Source organism: Danio aesculapii, chromosome 4 (genome assembly GCF_903798145.1).
Source record: "Danio aesculapii chromosome 4, fDanAes4.1, whole genome shotgun sequence".
NCBI classification, from domain to species: domain Eukaryota; kingdom Metazoa; phylum Chordata; class Actinopteri; order Cypriniformes; family Danionidae; genus Danio; species Danio aesculapii.
The window spans coordinates 32,599,876-32,619,970 of NC_079438.1; the positions used below are offsets into that span (position 1 = coordinate 32,599,876).

The window sequence follows — 20,095 nt, forward strand, 5'->3', positions numbered from 1 at the left end:
CGTGCGTGCGTGCGTGCGTGCGTGTGTGTGTGTATATATATATATATATATATATTACAAAATCAGATAATCCTTTTAAAGGAGTGTAGAATAATGTTTTCTGCATTTATATGTGGCTACTGGGGCTTATAATGAGGTTACTACAGTATATACAAGTATTATCTCTCTACTGTGGATCCAGCAATTGGAATACTTAAAATTCAGTCTATAGTTAAAATTCAGAAATATTATGTGATCCTCATCCTAAATCATTCAGCATTTTTAAAAAGAAATTCAGATTTGACCTTTTTACATTTGTTTTACCCTGGTTTTATTAAGATAGTATTTCTACCTACGCAGGCACAGGTCTCGGCAGAAATTTACATGTTTATTTTGAATATACAGTACTACGTCCAACAGGACATTCAACTAATCTTTGTCATACAAACTCCTATCTCGTTTATCCGGTTTTCTGTACAAGCGGTGTCTAAAACACGACATGCCTTCTGTACATCATTTTGTTATTCAGTGTCGAGCAAAATGTTGGCATTGAGAACATTAAACCAGCGCAGGTTGATGGTTTACTTTTTTTATTTGCTTATCATATGCATCATTTTTTATATTTTCATATGTTTGGGATCATATTATGTGTACTCAAGAGACAAAATATTCCCTGCTGGTGAGTTACATTTATCTTTATAGCTGATGTTAACTGCTGTTTCATGTTTCTTCACGTTTTAAAAAGTTGTTGTGTTGTGGAGTGAAATTACATCATTCAGTACAGGATGCCAGATCATTGCAAGCAAGAAACGAGGAATTAGTTCAATGTGTCATTCTAAAACTGTCCATAATTAAAATAATTTTATTCGAGACATTATACAATGATATGAGATATAATAGGTATACAGTATATGCCATATTTTATTCTTATAACTTATGAAGTAAATTATAGATATTACATGAGCAAATATAATAATAATAAAGGTTTCTTTAAAACAGAAAGATCAAGAATAGCAGTTTATTTGTGGATATAATACACAACTAATGAAACAACCTGAAGATTTGAAAAAATATTTTTATTAACTTCAATATCTTTTAATAATCTTTTATGAATTGGGAGTGAAGCACAAACTGACTAAAATAATGTGCAAGTTTCCTTTGAGGTTAAAAAGTAAAAAAGAAAAAAGTAAGATAGAATTAAGAAAAGCTTTTGATGAGGAAAATGTACTACTCTTGGCTTAGTGAAAAGTATTTAAATGCACCATCATCATCATTATTCATCTGTATAAATAATTTAGCTTAAATTTGTATGTTAATTTACAAGTACCATACAAAATTAAAATCAAATCAAATTTAAACGCCAAACACTTCCATCCATGTACTTATTTTTATTGCTTAAACCTTAAATGTGGAACTGCAATGAGTATTCAAATGTTTATGTATTTGTATACTTCTGCTTTGTATGCGTTTCCTTCTCAAGTGCCAGTAACAACAGACTTAAACAAAGAGATCAGGAATAGAGAATCAGCTGCAGACAATGAGACACAGGAGACACAGGTAAAATCATTAAATTGTAGGGTTGTCAACTTTACAAATCACGTTCAATACCTAAACAAAATATCTGTAAAAACAATTGTCCCATTGATAAAATAAATTATTTCTTATTTTTGTGGCTTTCCTATGAAAAGAATGAAGATGACAAACAGGCAGACGAAACATATCAGGTGTGTATATAATTCCCTTATGTCGTAAATTTGAGAGATTATTCTAAATCTTTCATTAATATTATGAGAAGTTTGGACAAATGTTTGTATAACTAATTATATAAAACATATAAAAAAATTGTTACATCTAACAATAATTGTGCATATTGTCAACCAAAAGCACAGTCGAGTGCGATGGGTGAAGTCATCTATCGGCGGGCTCATAAGGCCAGTAGATAAAGAACGATAGTGAAATGTGTCTTTAAAACAGTACAACTACCACGGCCCGACGTATGCGGTGAGATTAAAAAGTTACATCTTTGAGGCACCAGTTCAGATAGCAGGAAAGACTCAAGGCAAAGCAAGTTTATTTATATAGTCCATTTCAAACACAGTGGCAATCCAAAGTGCTTTACATACACAGGAATAAATGAGACATCTATAAGAAAATAAAAACAAATAATAAAAGTGATTAAAACTGATTAAAATTTGTTAAAACAGGTTCTAAAAGATTGAAAATAAAAGAATATTTATTTTTCAATAGTCACTGTCAAATTACTCACTAAATTAAAAAGTTTTAAAGATGGCTGTCATGTGATAAATGAACAAAAAACTTGAAACTTGAAACTTGAAACTTGACGGAATTCCCCAGAACTTACAGGTCATTGCACATGCATGGTCAACAAAAAAATGAACAAATAAGCTTCATGAGAAAACCTGTTCATGGGTCATATCAAACATTTGTTTAAAATTAACAAAGTATTAAAGAACATCCCATCCTTAGTAAGAAGTAATATATCATAGTTTTGAGGAAGCAAGTCATCAAATGATTTACTCAACAGTCCAGACATTCTTAAAGTCCATATATATTACATGGTTCCCGCTACATTCATTCGTCCATGGCAGGGCGCCACACCAAAATTCATCCCACCACGGCTACATTACAGCTTCTCATTCAAAACATTCAGTCGCTTTTTTTTTTAAATAGCTGGTTATAATAGCACCAAAACGTGTTAAAAGGTAAGTGAATTATAACAGTGCTAACTTTTCTGTAACAGTAGTAGTTCTATGCGTTATTTGTTTAACCCTTTAAGGTGACATTCTGACTGACAGGTGCGTGATGCGTGAGGCTAGCTAACACGACATAGTTTCCAGTTAAGATGAACACAGTTTCCATAATTATACATTATAGATAAAGGTCTATGGCTCTGCATACTATGACTTTATCTTGCTGGAGTTTATAGCTGTTTCACTTCAGGACGCATTAATGCCCCTCTGTAAGTCTGTTGGAGTCATTCATAAATATTCCTAGCAAATCTAATAAATGTTGGAGACATACTTGTTACATAAACGCAGTAAATTGCACTTCAGCAGCGTTTATTTGAGAGCACACAAGAAAATCTGTGCTTGAGCAGCATTTATTTGAGGGGGCGTGCAAGAGGTTTTGTGCACGAACAGATGAAATTGGCGCACAAGCAGAGAAAATATGCCAAATTGAAATAGGTACATTAGTTGGTAGATTGTGTAAAAGGCTTGCCACCACAACTGGAAAAAAATCCTAGAGGAAACACTGTATTAATATTTTATTTGAAAAGTATGTACAGAACGCTATGGTTACTAAAGTAACCCTTCGTTCCCCGAGGGGGGGAACGGAAATGCTATGTGGAAACTTCCACTATGGGGATTTCGTCAGAATCCAATCATCTGAAAGAGTATAAAAACGGGCCAATGAAATGCCAATGAGTTGGCAGCGTCAGCGTGCACAGCTGGCGTCAATGACAATCAGTCATGCTATAAAGACGCAGCCAGTGCCATGCTCGACATCCTTTTCTAGCTGAAGAGACTTTCACGCTCAACAGCTAAGGAACAATCGTTGTGGCGAAGGAACATAGCATTTCCGTTCCCCCCCTCGGGGAACGAAGGGTTACTTTAGTAACCGTAGCGTTCCCCTTCGGATGGGGAACTTCAATGCTATGTGGAAACTTCCACTATGGGGAAATCTATGGAAAACGCCACAACGAAAGAACCTTACTGCGTCCCTGGCGAAGGGTGTGCCACGCAGTAGAGCGAGCGCACCTACAACGCCCCGAGACACAGTCTTCCAACGTGTCCCCTGGCCCTCACTTACCTGTTCAGAACAGTTATGTTTTTCGGGGAGTCGCAATAACCCAGTAAAATAGGTTTTGATACGACAGTACGTTGGGAAAGCGTTCAGTCCCGATAGGGAGGACGCTGCGGAGCTCACCTGTTACCCAGAGGGGAGACCTGGTGACAACCTATGGACTAGCCCAGAGATGGGGAGTCCTTGCATAAGGATGGTTAGCGGGGAGGGAAGACACGAGCCTGCCCTAGAAGGGGGGACTATACCGTGGCTGAGTGAACGTATGGGATCGCCAGCGGGGATCACACATAGCAGGCACCTATACCCAGAACGCGGGCTGACCAGCGGGCATGCCGACAACGTAACGGGCCAACACCTGACTCCTCCGCTGAGTCAGGTGCTGGGGGCCTCGGAGGAACCGCCAAAGGGTTCGCCAAAGAAATGGGGAACTAAACTGACAAAGCTGAAAAAGCGCACGTATCTCCGGGTTAAGGAGAGTGGCGCAGCAAGCGTGTTTCGACACCTCAACCAAATCGTTTCCTCAATCACCAAGGGTTGCCTAATACCCTTGAGGAAACCGGCTCCACTCGCAGATTGTAACCTTGCAAATGTATTGGGTGTCACCCAACCCGTAGCTCTACAAATGTCTTTCAGAGAGGCGCCGCGTGCTAACGCCCAAGAGGATGCGATGCTCCGTAGTGGAGTGCGCTCTCACCCCCGGGGGACACGGCTCACCCTGGCCCAAAGGCGAGGGAGATGGCATCCACTATCCAGTGGGCCAACCTCTGTTTAGATACGGCACTTCCCATCTGCCGACCACTGTAATGGACAAAGAGCTGGTCAGAGGATCTAAGGCTCTGAGTGTGGTCCAAATATATTCGCAAAGCGCGAACAGGACACAACAATGAAAGGGCTGGGTCTGCCTCCTCCGCGGGCAGCGCTTGCAGGCTCACTACCTGATTCTTAAACGGCGTGGTAGGAACCTTGGGCACATAGCCGGGCCGGGGTCTCAGGACAACGTGAGAGTAGGCCGGCCCGAATTCTAGGCACGAGTCACTGACCGAAAATGCCTCCAGGTACCTAACCCTCTTAACCGATGCCAACACGACCAGCAGAGCTGTCTTCAAGGACAGAAGTCTCAAGGATACTGAGTCGAGTGGTTCGAAGGGATCCCCACGTAGGCTCGTAGCACTGCCGCGAGATCTCAAGAGGGTATGAGAGGGGGGCGGGGGGAAAACATCCGCCTCGCACCTCTGAGGAACTAGATGATGAGGTTATGCCTCCCCACGGTGCCGCCATCCACGCATCATGATGAGCGGAGATGGTGGCCACGTAAACCCTCAGTGTGGAGCGCGACAGCCTTCGCTCCACCTGTCCTGAAGGAAAGAAAGCACAACACTGATCTGGCAAGATCGGGGGTCTTCTCGGCAAGAAGCGCACCACTCAGTGAATAGACTCCACTTCAGGGCGTAGGCATGCCTCGTAGAGGGTGCACTAGCCTGAGTGATGGTATTAACCACCGCCACCGGTAGGTTACCTAAGTCTTCCTCGTCGCGTCTTATGGACCCCACGTGGAGGTTCCACAGAACTAAGCGGGGGTGCCAGATGGTGCCCTGTCCCTGAGAGAGTAGGTCCTCTCTCAAAGGGACTCGCCAGGGGGGGCGTCGCGAGGAGGGAGAGTTCTGATATCCAGGTCTGGTTGGGCCAGGGGCGCAACTAGCAAGACCTGCCCCTCGTCCTCCCTGACCTTGCACAGAAACTGCGCGAGTAGGCTCACTGGGGGGAGTGCATACTTACGCATGACTCGGGGTGGAGTCGCCATTCTCCCAGGGAAGGAGCTGCCGTGAGAGCCTGTTGGCCGCACGGTTGAGCCCATCCGGGGTGTGAATAGCAAGCAGCGACTTCAGCCATGTATGACTCCAGAGGAGCAGACGGCGAGCGAGCTGAGACATGCAGCGGGAGCGTATACCCCCCATCCGGATGGAATACGCTACCGCGGCCGTGCTGTCCGTCCTGACCAGCACGTGTTGCTCCCTCAGCACCGGTAAAAAGCGGCGCAGAGCGAGAAACACTGCCAACAGCTCTAGGCAGTTGATATGCCAATGCAGCTGGGTTCCCCTCCACAGGTCCGCAGCAGCATGCCCGCTACACACGGCCCCCCCACCCCATACTGGAGGCATCTGCCGAAACGACAGCCTGCCTGGACGCCTGACCTAGGGGCACACTGGCCCGTAGGAAGGAGGGGTCCTTTCCAGGGGGTGCGGGTGCGGTGACACAGCGCAGTGACAGTCACTCGGTGTGTGCCCGCATGCCATGCGCGTCTGGGGACCCGATCGTGAAGCCAATGCTGTAGTGGTCTCATATGGAGCAATCCGAGCGGCGTGGCCGCGGCTACGGATGCCATATGCCCCAGGAGCCTCTGAAATAATTTCAGGGGACCACTTTTTTTCCTGTCGAACTCTCTCAGACAGTTCAGCATTACCTCAGTGCGCTCTCGTGAGAGGCGCGCCTCCATAGTGATCGAGTCCAGCTCCAACCCGAGAAAGGAGATGCTCTGCACGGATGCGAGCTTGCTCTTTTCTCGGTTGACCTGAAACCCCAACGGGCGGAGGTGCCGGAGCACCTTGTCTCTGTGCATAATCAATTGCTCCCGAGAGTGGGCTAAAAATCAGCCAGTCATCGAAATAATTGAGCGTGCGGATGCCTGCGAGCCGAAGGGGCGCGAGGGCACCCTCCGCGAGCTTGGTGAAAACTCACAGAGACAGAGAGAGCCCGAAGGGGAGGACCTTGTATTGCCACGTTCGACCTTCAAACGCAAACCGCAGAAACTGCCGGTGGCGTGGAAGTGTGGAGATATGAAAATACGCGTCCTTCAGATCTATTGCTGCAAACCAATCCTGAGGACGAACGCATCGCGTGATGCGCATCTGCGTAAGCATTCTGGAGCGCAGCCTGTGAAGGCAGCGGTTCAAAATGTGCAGATATAGGATTGGCCATAGCCCACCGCTTTTTTTTTTTTTTTTTTTTTGGGGCACGATGAAGTGCGGGCTGTAAAACCCGCGCTCCATCTCGGCTGGAGGGCCGGCTCGATTGCATCCTTCGCCAGGAGGACAGCAATCTCCTCTCGCAAGACAGGGGCGGACGCAGGACTGACCCTGGTCGCCCGTGAACCTGGGAGGCCGTTTCGCAAACTGAATCGCATAGCCGAGTCTGGTCGTATGGATGAGCCATTGCGATGGGCTGGCCCGCGCTAACCAGGCAGGCAGAGCCCCCGAAAATGGTCCCACCCGCACGATCGCTGACGTGCCAGCGGCGGGGCAGCGTGGAGTGAGTGGGCTCATCCGGGGAGCGCTGGGGTCCCACAGGAGAGCAGGAGAGAAGATGTTCTCGTCTCGCACCCAAACTCCAGGAGAGGGGCTGGGAGTGGAGAGAAAGGAGACCGTTCTCTCGCGCTCCATGAGCCATTGGCGAAATGCACCGATCCTGCGAGCTGGAAGGCATAGCGTCCCAGACTGGCAGTGTTCGGGCTGTCACATCTGGAGGAGGGGAAAAGTGCTCTTTCACTGAGGATTTTGATGGCGTTTTTTTTTTTTTTTTTTTTTTACGCCTTTAAATAACGTGCCCCGCCCTCCAGCGGGGAAAGAGCAAATTCGCTCCTCTCTAGATGGCCCGCCTCAGGGACGCTTCGCGGTCCGTTTTACCGAACTTAGCCCTGGGCGGGGGACGCTGGTTGCCTGCGCGATGCTCGGCGCAGCCGCGTGGCCGGAGGCGCAGGCGGGGGCGGCGAAGCAAAGCTGCGGGCGGGCGTCCTCGGCGAAAAAGCAGTGGATGTGGATGGCTCGGCGGGGGGGAGTGGTCATACAATCCCGCCGATAGAGTCCTCGCCGATCGCCTCCGACTGCTCTATCACCGGCGTGAATTCCTGGGCGAATTCACCGCCAGTGTCGCCGAACAGGCCAGCCTGGAATATGGGTGAGTTAAGAAAGCGAACTTTGTCAACGTCACGCACATCACCAGGTTTAACCTGAGGTGGCATTCCTGGATCACGGATGTGATCATCGTCCTTCCCAGGGCACACACAGCCGACTTTTTTTTTTTTTTTTTGTAAGAGCATAGTCGGTTGCGGTGCGGAGCGAATGCTCAGTCCTGGGTCAGAACCATCCTCGCGCAGCCGGGCCAGCGCCTGCGCTTGGTAGCGCTGGTAGGTGCGTGAGCCTACTGTGCCCATCCAGGAAGAAGGGGATGGGGAGGCTTAGAAGGTCTCGCCTTCATCCTCCACATCACACCCCTCTAATCGGTCCGGCCGCGGGGCTGGGGGATAAACCATCTCCAGAGCCACGGCCGAAGCAGCCTGGGGAAGCACAGCCGCAAAGTCTGCTTTTGGATTCGACGCCGCGCTCAAAGTCCCGGAGGGAGCGAGCGGGTTCGAATCCTCGTCAGACCTTGACAGCCCACCTCCAAGGATGGTGAGGATGGAAGCGCACGCAGATCGGGCAGAAAAAAGTGCCCTCAGGACTGCGTGAGTTTACTGTGCACTTCCGGGAAGAAGGGGACGGGAGGCTTTGAAGGTCTTGCCTCCTTATATCCTCCACATCACACCCATCTAGTTGGTCCGGCCGCGGGGCTGGGGGATAAACCATCACCAGACCCACGGCCGAAGCAGCCCGAGAAAGCACGGCCATCACGTCTGCTTTTTAGATGCTAACGCCGCGCTCTCCACCCCGGAGGGAGGGAGCGAGCGGGCTCGCATCCTCATCAGACAATGACAGCCCATCCTCCGATGCAGCGATGGACATCTGACCCCCGGTGTCATCAGGTAAGAGAGCGACCATCCAAGGACGGAACGCTTCTCTTCACCTGAAGCTTGGATGGAGCGCGTGGAGGAGCGAGAGGTCCGCGGCCCGGGGGCGGCGGATTTACTCTCACTGAAACCCTCAGATCTGCCCGAGTGCCAACCGCAGTGCGGGGGACAACTGGGGTGGGTGGCTCTTTTGCAAGAGCGAGCCGCGATCTTAACTGCGCGACAGACATGACATCAGTGATGGCATGCACTGCCCGCGAGCACCGCATTAACATGCTGGACCCCCAGACATGAAACGCTGTGCTCGTGCCCATCATCCGGGGATAGGAAACCACCGCATCCAGAAACGCACGGTCGGAGTGACGTCTTGAAAAAGACGCGCTGCACGACCGTGTTGCTCTTTTAGGAAAGCTTTTTTCCTATATACAAACCGCTCTTGTAGGACCGGACCCAAAGGACGCCAGGCAAGGGAGAAATACCCAGCTCGACCATCTGCCACTGCGTATACGCGCTCTGGACCAGGAGAAGCTGCTTCTCGATATCTCTCTGTAGACACAAGTTGGAGATACCCTCAAAGACTCTCTCAGAAGCTTCGTGAAAGGCTCTGAAAGCGAAAGGATGTCGAGCATGGCACTGGCTGCGTCTTTATAGCATGACTGATTGTCATTGACGCCAGCTGTGCACGCTGACGCTGCCAACTCATTGGCATTTCATTGGCCCGTTTTTATACTCTTTCAGATGATTGGATTCTGACGAAATCCCCATAGTGGAAGTTTCCACATTGCATTGGAGTTCCCCATCCGAAGGGGAACTAATAAAAGGCTTCAGAGGGAATATATACAAATGTTAAATGTTATTATTAATATACGATTAGTATTAGTAATATCAATAATTTTTTTAAACTTAAGTGTTGGTTATTTCAAAAATGAAAATTAAGTTATTAATTCCTTACCCACATGTTGTTGCAAACCCCACAAGTCCTTCATTCATCATCCAAATACAAATGACAATATTTTAGTTCTGAGAGCTCTCTTATCCTCCATAGACAGCAAGGTTCCCCAACAAGTTTATGAAGGTGCCAAAACGATCCTTTCAACAGACAAAATGCCTTCAGAGATTCAATGTCAACACTTTTTAAGCTATGAGCACACTTTTGTGCACGCATAAAACAAGAATAATAACTTTATTCAACAGTTTGTTCTCTTCAGTGTACACAGAGTACACTCTCATAAAGGTTCACGAGCTGTCACTGGGGTGATACCTTTTTTAAAAAAGTACACATTTGTACTTGTAGGGTCCATATTGGTTCCCTTAAAAGTATATATCAGTACCAACTAATTTTAAGAGGAACACTTTTGTACTTTTTAGGTATTAATATGTACCCTTGAGGTATTAACATGGACCTATAGGGAAAAATTGGTACCTTTCGAAAAGGTACCACCCCAGTGACAGATCGCTACCTTTATTTTTGAGAGTGTATATTTTGAGAGTGCGTTCATGTGTCATGCTTGGCCCCGCCTATGATATAGTATCTAGGATGCCCCTGATCTTTCATTAAAACAGAAGGAGTTATGTGCAGACATCCTGGGGTATACATGACTGCACAGTGCTTGTGGATGCATACAATATACTGGCAATTAAAAGAAGACACTGTAGAGTAAACCCATTATTTTTGTTTAGTGTGCAAACAGAAGTATTCTCATGTCTTGACACTATTCCATTTGAACCACTGATGGCATATAGTTGGTTTTGAGAATGTTTTTAGTACCTTTCTGAAACTTGCTGTCTAAGGAGAATGAGAGAACTCTCAGATTTCACCTAAAATATCTAAATTTATGTTTCGAAGATAAATGAGGGTCTCAGGGCTTAGGAACAACATGAGGGTAATTATTAACATGATTTTCATTTTGGGGTGAAATAACATTTAAGTGAAATGTTAAAAACATGCCATCAAATTGTTAATAGTAACGTTAAATGTAACGTGAGATTACTAAAGTAACTAAAGATTCACAAACAAAATGCATATTTGTCATGATTGCAACAGAAATACTGTATAAAGGATTTAAAGGTCATTGGTGGAAAAAAAACAAGAAAAAAATTATTTATAACATCAAACTGATTTTTTATTATCTTCATTGCAGGGTCGAGTGAACATGCATGTTTTTGAAGATTGTTGTGGTGGATCTCTTGATCAACTAAGGAACAATCTTCTTTATCCTTTGTTCCCCAATGTTAGTTCTATACACGTTTAATTGTATATTCTTAAGAAAAATCATTTTTAATATATCATGTATTATAATATGAAATTTCCCTTTAAAGGTGCGAACTACAGTGAGCAGACTTGCTGTGTCACCTCAAGGAAACAGTTATGGGTTGAGAATCTTTGGCTTCCTTTATCCTGCAGAAACCAGTAGGTCCAGATGGACATAAATGTTTTAATGTATGCTGAGTTTAATAATATTTTATTGATGAATTAACAAATCCATTGATGTTGTTTTATTACCAGATGAATATATTTTTGCTGTTGCCTCTGATGATAACTCAGAGTTCTGGCTCAGTTTAAACAAAAGTCCAAAAAACCTTCAACTCCTTGCTTATGTTGGTGAGGTAATGTCTGCTGTCAATGTGTTTGCTAGGGATTGAACTGTTCGTTTACAATGAAACATGCTTGAATAAATGTTTATAGTTACGGAAGTATATAATTATGACCACGTGGGGAAAAATTATGCTTTGTTAAATTTCAATTATGATGATTAAAACACACGATTATCACTGAAAAACCCCAAATTAGGATATAATCTCAATTACTAGATAAAAATATTTGGTAACACTTTAGTTTAAGTAACAATTCACAGCAATTACTACTAGCTTATTACCTTAAGATAATAATTGTTTATTAGCACTTATAAATTAGGACCTTACTTTACATTCCTAATCCTACCCAATTCAATTCAATTCATCTTTATTTAAATTGAAATTGTGTTAGACCAGTTTTTAGAGTTGAATTTCAGTTTAGTTAATTTCAGTGTGGATTAATTTTCACTGCTGAATGTCCGAACACTGAAGTGAAAATCCATTGATGCGCAGCTCCACAAATCCCAAAACAAGCAAGCCAGTGGTTACAGTGGCAAGAAACAAGACCTCACCAATTGACAAAAGCCGGCAACTAGCTCTATGCAACTCTCACATGGTCACCCACTGAAGCTAAGCAGGGCTTCACCCGGTCAGTACCTGGATGGGAGACCACATGGGAAAGCTAGGTGTCTGTCGGATGTGGTGTTAGTAAGACCAGCAGGGGGTACCCAAGCTGTGTTCTGTGTGGGTCCTAATGCCCCAGTATAGTGACGGGGACCCTATACTGCACGGTGAGATGTTAAACCGAGTTCCTAACTCTCTGTGGTCATTAAAAATCCCAGGATGTTCCTTAAAAAAGAGTAGGGGTTTAACCCTGGCCAAATTTGCCCACTGGCCTCTGTCCATCATGGCCTCCTAACCATCCCCATATCATAATTGGCTTCATCACTCTGTCTCCTCTCCACCAATCAGCTGGTGTGTGTGGTGTGCGGTCTGGTGCAATATGGCTGCTGTCGTGTCATTCAGGTGGATACTGCTGGATTATTCGTTCATTAATGTTTTTGTTAATGGTTTGTTAATAGCATGAATTGTATTTTAAAGGGCACATAGGTTACCCTTTTATTCATATTTAATATAAGTCTTTTGTGTCCCCAGAATGTGTCTGTAAAGTTTCAGCTCAAAACACCCATCAGATTATTTTTTATAGCTGTTTGAAGTGTCTGTATTATAGCTGGGAAAAGGTTGTTGCTGTTTTTTGCACTGGGCCTTTAAGGCTAGTCCTCCCTGCCCACCGTTCCCACGTGCCTGTCAGCAACATGTCTCAATCGCCGCCCTCGGCTGCCTCAGGAAACGGATCTCATGTAACGTTTGTGAGAAATACTACAGTAAGAACTTTAACAATCAGTATTTGATGCATTTTTTTGTTGCAACAATGAGTCACAAAAAATGTCATTACAAAGTTCACGCACACACACACAGCGAGGACACACACACAGTGCAGACACATACACACACATAGCGCAGACACATACACACATTCATTACACACATGCACTGTTTTAAAACATTTTAAACTTGTAAAACTCACTCTTGATCATGTTTGATGATGATCGATGATCCAAGCGAAATGAACAGACCTTTTATTCCCGGTTGCTTTGCGCTCATCCTGTCTTGTTGATATAATTATATGCATTACTACGGAGACATGTTAATGCGCGCAGCTGTCAATCGATATTGGTGGGCGGGGGGGACTGCACTCCTACGTCAAGTTGCGGTTGATCTGAAAACCGCTCCAATTGGTCCACCGTTTTTAAATTGTTAAATTTGAAAAAAAAGGACTGGTTGTGTTTATATCACCCCAATATGACGGTCTATACACTATACTTACACACATTTCTGTCCAAACAGCTTGAAAAGTAGATTTTTCACCATAGGTGCCCTTTAAAATAAAGTGTGACCAAATAAATAATATGATGAAAAAAGTCAGAATGAGAACATATTGTTACATATGACATAAAAACTATATATATATATATATATATATATATATATATATATATATATATATATATATATATATATATATATATATATATATATAGTGAGTATTTAGGATTGTATATATATATATATATATATATATATATATATATATAGGATTGTGGCAAATTAAATAATGAGCTAAAAAAAAGGAGTGACAAATATTAAGAGACACATAATTCTTAATTATGAAATTAAATTTGGAATTGATGTCTGATATCATTTAAAAAAAAATCTAAATTATGACACTATAAATGTAATATTACTTAGGATTTAATGATTAGTCCTTACGAAAATACATACAATTATGTCAAAATTCAAAATTACTCAAAATACATTTTAAACTTGAAAATTATAAAATATATAAAAATGCCACATGATTGTCTTCTTCAATCTTTCCTACATGCAATTATAAAGATGTGATTAAAAATAGGAATAAAGCATTCCACTGTTATTAGCTGTTATTTGCATTGCAAATTATTTACTTGTAAATATAATAATGTGATAGAAAAACAACAGACCCACCCATGTTGTGCCATGTGTGCTGTTCATTTGTTTTATTTAATTGTAATTTGGCTAATCCATTAATAAGGCTGTGTTCAAAATAATAGCAGTGTGTGGAGTATGAGAGAATTTGTTCATTCTGTGAAAAAGAACTGGTGTTGTTAAGGGTCTTTTAATTAAAGAGGAAGGTCATCAAGCAAATTGGTAAAGTTTGTTTCTTGCTACTGTCACCAATGGCTTGCATGGTTCAAGACTTGTGTAGCTGCGCATCGATGGATTTGCTCTTCAATGTTTGGACACTTAGCAATCAAAATTAAACCAACTGAACTAAATTGAGCATAAACTCCGAAAACTGGCCTGACACTGTTTCAATTTACTATAATCATCTATGTTAAGCTGCTTTGACACAATCTACATTGTAAAGCGCTATAGAAATAAAGACGAATTGAATAGAATTCAATTAATGCATCAGATTTTTATGAATTATATTGCTTTCAGAATTGAGATGTGAAATGGGTCATTCCATACACTTCAGAAGACCAAAATATTTTGATGATAAAAAGTTGATTTGAGAAGGAAAAATGTGTAAAGAAGTGCAGCAAAGTATAGAGTGCTCATTTAAAAGTATCTAAAATGCTATAAAGTTGCAACAAAAACTAAAATAAACAAAAACAGTCAGATTAGAAAATATCCATTAAATCTTTACATCCAGCCAGATCAAAGATTATTTTAATCACCTGTATATACTGTAACAGAAGATATTTGACAAGAAGCCCCAATAAAACATTACTTATAAGGTCTCACCCAACTCTTTTATGTCCTCCAGGCACTTAGATACTACACCATTTCTCCGCAAATGCAGTTGGCACCTAAAACCAGATCATTACAGCACTGCTGAAAAAATAATAATAAACAGCATATGCCAAATTGGTTCAAACTTGCCAAGGAATACATTTACTGGCCCAATGAGAAACGTGGACTGATGAAAATAAAATCTAGTGCATATTGATAATATGTCAATTATCCCCCAGTTCAATGTGATACATACAGTATGTCACTGTTGAAGTTTAGTTCAGTTTAATTCAGTTAATTTTAGTACAAATGTCAATGTTAAAGGATAATCCACTAAAGAGCGGGTCCACCAAACTGAATTAACCATACCAGAGGCAACAGTGGCAAAGAACCAAAAGTCCAGAAAATGACAGAAGTTGGGAACAAATCTTGGGAGAAACCAGACTCTGGGTTGTCTAATTCTCCTCCGGCCAAAAAAGTGGCAGAGCTACAGTTTAAGATACCTGAAGACTTGAGAATGATTAGCATCTATTGTGGAGGAGATGCAGGTCCAAGTAGGTTACCAGAAGGGTGTTCAAATTAGCCCATAGGGATCTACAGAGATTCATGTCACTGAAGTCTTTGCAGCAATCAGTCTTGTGTTCTTGACTCAACAGTGGCTATAACATCTATTTGCTCTGGATATGGGATTATGTGAACCTTGGGATAAGCACCTGGAGCACCTGGAGGAAACCCATGCAAACACGGGGAGAACATGCAAACTCCATACAGAAATGCTAACTGGTCCAGCCAGGACTTAGCAGCCGTCCTAACCACTGAGCCGCTGTGACGCCATAAGATTTACAAACGTATACAGTGTTCAATAGGGAGCCAATGCAATGCTGACAAAAGCAGACTAATTTGATCATATTTTTATTTTATTTTAGAAAGTACTCTAGCAGCTGCATTTTGAACTAGGCAAACTTTGTTAATTAGGCCTAAAGGGCAACCACCTATTAACATGAGTACATGAACAACATCTTGGTGCCAGGTAAAAAGGACTATACATAGACAGTTCAGTCCCCTGAACTTTTGGGGTGACATTTAAAATTCAGTTTTTAAAGTAAAACCCAAACTGCACAGAAATTATGGGGCATAGTCTGTTTGTCAGGGCTAAAATACCTGTTTCTGGGTGGCAGAAGTTTTGTTTTGGGTTTTTTTTAACTCAAGACAGTTGTACAAAAATTATTAAAATCTAAACCTTTAGTTTGTAGGTATTATGAGTATATTGAAACTTTTAACTAATTAAAGTTTCTTTTATATGCATCCTGTAAAAATACACACATAATTCCTAAAATATTTTAATACTTGGATTTGGAATTGAATATGTAATGTTTCCACTCTACTTGAAATATGATAATAAAAGCTATTTTTAAATATTTGCACTTAGTTTACTTTTTATAACACTGCTGTTTATTTTTTCATTTTTTACATTTTCTAACACTGTATACACACATGTAGTACTTCTCACAAGTTTGTTAAAGCAAACAATTAAACTTTGATTCAAATATTTGCTTCAACCGATTATTTATGTGGCATATTTGTGTTCTGATTCAGACAGGAAATGAATGGACTGCTCCTGGCGAGTATTGGAAATTTGCAACCCAAATATCCAAACCTGTTTTGTATGGGAAATTTATTTCGTCTCTTAAAAACATGCTGTCATTCAAAACACTGTAGAACCAGACACGTGCAATAATTAAAAGGTTTTTTTCTGTTTCATAGGTTAGTGAAAGACAGGAAATATTTTTTTGAAGTTCTTTTAAAACAGAATACAGGAATGGATCATCTGGAAATAGCGGTATGCACTGTATTTATGTGTTTTAAAGACAGCAAAGCTTGACGTGGTACATTCTGTTAATCTCAGATTCTGTTTTTCTTCTGCAGTGGAGTTTAAACCAAGACAATGGCACTTTTTCTGTGATAACCTCAGAGTTTTTATCATTCTATAAAGGTATGTTTGTTTAAGGTTTAAGCTCAATGAGTGTGTGGTCATGGTATTCAATTTTGCATGCTATTGCATTGATTTCAGAATTGATAATGTATGTTGTTTTTGTCAGATGAATCTTCTCTACTAATGGGAGATATTGAGCACATACCTCAAACGAAAGCAAGTTATGATAGGCTGCTTGAGCCAAATCCCTTGTCACTTCATCAAAGAGAGATAATCAGAGAAGACCCAAGAGATCACATTTACAAATGTGAGCATTATCTTCATTTTTAATAAATTTTTTAAGAACACATTTGCCTCAACTTCATTGTAATTGTTCTATTTCTATTTAACCAGACAAAATGCTAGAGGAATCATTCCTGAAGGACCTGTTTCCTGAATGTGATTACAAACCAAGCTATGTATTCAAAGAACACATTGGTAGATATCAAGGTGTATATTTAGTGAGTTAAGCATTTTATTATCTGCACTTAAACCCTTAACAATGATTTTTGCTGATTATTTGGTAGCAAACTGCTTAGCAAACAATGATTTATTTAACCACATAGAAATCACTAATATTAGCAAGCTAACATGAAAGCTAATAATAGCATGCTAATGTTAACAATTGCTAAATAGCTGAATAAATAATTTTAACCCCAGTTCATGGTCTGTATAAGAGGTCTGCATTCCTGCAGGACCCGACAAAATTTCTTGTGACATGGCATTAATTTTCCAAACAAAGCGCAATAGCCATCAATCAAACAACAGACTACCATGTTCCCGAAAATCTTGCTTTCCTGAAAGGTTCTCAGAACATGATAATCTATTGTTTGATTGGTGGCTATTGTGCTTGGAAAGCATAACTGCGCTTGAAATTGGATTTATACTTAAGTGTAGCTCCACACCAGAGGAGGCTTGTCATTACTGTATAAGAGCACTGCACGGATAGACCAGGGCTTTCTGCCTTATGCGTTTCACTTGCAGGTCTGTGCTTACAGAATGTGCATAATAGTCCTCAGACCATACCTGGCAACATTTGTCTCTAAAAATCCGAGGGCGAGGGTTGGCTGTTGGTGGTTTGGGGTGGGGTGGTGTGGATGTCTAGGTGTTGGGCGTGAGGTGTCTGAATAAGACAGCTAAGTAACTGTACTATGCACCGGGTTTTGGGCAGCCGCTGCAATCGGATACAACACCAAAGTCGGCAATCCAGGGGTGTTTTAGACTTTACCAAAAAGAACATACGGGAGTTTTCCAGGAGAACTAACAAAACAGGAGGGTGGCGGGACATGGGTCCGAAATACGGGAGACTTCTGGGAAAAAAGGGAGTGTTGGCAGGTATGCCTCAGACAGAACAGCCAGGTTGTTGATGAGTGACAGAGCAGAATATGTACAGTAGGAGAAAACAAAGTGCAGATGCGCATCCTTGAAAGAAGTTAAACTTAAAATTTTGTTGTTTTATTGTTTTTCTTATTGTGGCAGGTTTTTTTTTGTTTGTTTTTTGTTTTTTGGTGACAGAGAAAATATTGTTAAAAATTTTTTGTTGTTTTTTTTTTAAACCTATTTTTGTGTGTTATCCGTCTCTTTCAGTAGTGGATTTAATTGTGTTGTAAATTTAATTGTAAAAAAAAACAAAAAAAAAGAGATTTTAAATTAATAGGAGCTATCTTGTTGGAAAGAAAGTGGTTCTAAACAAACAGCGAGTGAATAAAGAGTGAATAAATAGAGGGAGAGGTTGGGTGAAGAATAAACCCCAGCAAGAGCAGATGGGAACAGGACTGAAAAAAGCCCTGCAAACACATCAAGTCTGTATTTAATGGAATTGTTGAAAAGACTGAGTATAACCACAAATTTTGATAAACCTCCCAAAAAATATTCGTAAACCAAAAAATGTTCTGCTAAAAGGGAAAAACAACAAAAATGCACAAACACAGAAATATTTGCTAACATTAATATTTTCTTTTAAAGACTACCTTTAACTTTTAAGTTCTAAATTTTCTATGTAAATAATGTTAACTTCTGTTAAACTAAATTAAAACAGCAAGCTGAATCTCACTTATGTTTAAAAAATGTTTAGCTTATTTTAATAACTTACAGTAAAACATGGTTACAACTTGTTGATCATATTTTTATTGATATATAGTTTTTAAATGCCTATGTGCACTATACAGGTATACTTTATCACCACACAACAGGCACTTTACAATTTAACATCAGTTAATACATTATGAACAAACATTATTTAACAATAGTATTGAAAATTATCTTTGACCTAGATTAATGAACTGTAAAGGGTCACCAAAATGTCAAATTACTATGTTGCAATCAAATTACTAAATATTATACATAATCTACATCATTCTTTTTTTTTTTTTTTTGTAGGTTCAGTTTTCTTCAGTGTATCCAAATGACTACACAAGGCAAACTTACGATCAAAATGATGGAATGTGCTTCTACAGACAAGATCCATCATTTCTGGCAGAGTATGAATGCAGCTAATTTGCAGTAAAATATCAAATGCACAATTTCACTTTTTAACATCTTTTAAACTAACTTTATGTCAATTGTAAAGCTTTTTTTTACTATTTTAGTAAAGGACTTGAGGGTTATCTGACTGAGGTTGAAGACCCTGATGTACAATATGCATATAAAGGTAAAAAATTTATTGTAACATTAATTGTTTAAAAAATACTCTATAAAAATGGAGAAAAGGCTTACAAAGGATTTCAGAACAGCTGAATAAGCTTTTTGTTTGTTTGTTTGTTTGTTTGTTTGTTTGTAACTCTGAAATATTCTACAAATCCAAACTAGGCGAAGGTCCTTTCTGGCACCGTGTCTATGATGTGAATCCCCTCAATGGTGCTTCCAAGCAAACTACTGTAGTGGCAAATTACTGCAGGACTGCTGGAAACATTGTGATGTCCAAAAGCCAAGCACTGCCTATTGTCACAGCCGTTCTTAAAGCATTGCATTCAAGAGAAGACACAAGGTATATTTTTCAGTCTTTTCTTTCAGCTCTTCTTATTTAAAGGTGATATCGGATAAAATGTTTACTTTTGTACAGTTTTTTGTGCTGATTTATACATAATCAACTATTTCTTTATATATGCTTGTCTCTGAGAAAATCATTGACTACACACTGTCTCACCATTTTTTGTAAACAGGTAGCAAAAGTGGCTAACAATGGTGCCTTCCATTTTTCCGTGTTTAAACAGTCTAAACTGTAGCTTAGATGTAACATTAGAGCAATCATCACTAACCTTTTAAAGTAATTTTGGGGATAACATTCTGTAGTGCATTTAGTGCAAGATTTTGGACATCTTCTTGGACACTTTTAATGCTTACAAATGGTTTGCTGCATTTATAAGGCGCACATGTCTTCAGGTAGTTCAGTATGATTCCATTTGCTTTCTATGTGCAATTTGATCGGACAGAAATCTTAAGACAGATTTTTCTACTTAGCCAATTCTCACAGACAAGAAAAAATAAAGTAGTGACTGCAGTTTGAAGGAAGTAAAAGTACCAATGCAGCACTAAAAATGTATTCAAGGGAAAGTAAAAGTACACATTTTTAAATCTACTTAGTAAATTACAATTTCTGAGAGAAACTACTCAATTACAGTAATTTGAGT

At 41.0% G+C, this 20,095-nt stretch overlaps 1 protein-coding gene across 1 annotated transcript in view; it reads left to right on the forward strand.

Annotated features, from left to right (window-relative positions):
- The first annotated feature begins 519 nt into the window (after positions 1-519).
- Positions 520-20,095, forward strand: part of b4galnt3a (beta-1,4-N-acetyl-galactosaminyl transferase 3a) — a 35,546-nt gene continuing 15,970 nt past the window's right edge. The window contains exons 1-14 of the mRNA XM_056455467.1: positions 520-658; positions 1,460-1,536; positions 1,668-1,703; positions 10,726-10,815; positions 10,904-10,994; positions 11,091-11,191; positions 16,091-16,158; positions 16,259-16,334; positions 16,421-16,487; positions 16,594-16,734; positions 16,821-16,927; positions 18,846-18,946; positions 19,055-19,116; positions 19,275-19,452. Coding sequence (XP_056311442.1) covers positions 520-658; positions 1,460-1,536; positions 1,668-1,703; positions 10,726-10,815; positions 10,904-10,994; positions 11,091-11,191; positions 16,091-16,158; positions 16,259-16,334; positions 16,421-16,487; positions 16,594-16,734; positions 16,821-16,927; positions 18,846-18,946; positions 19,055-19,116; positions 19,275-19,452 — 1,334 coding nt within the window. The remainder of the gene's footprint in view (positions 659-1,459; positions 1,537-1,667; positions 1,704-10,725; positions 10,816-10,903; positions 10,995-11,090; positions 11,192-16,090; positions 16,159-16,258; positions 16,335-16,420; positions 16,488-16,593; positions 16,735-16,820; positions 16,928-18,845; positions 18,947-19,054; positions 19,117-19,274; positions 19,453-20,095) is intronic.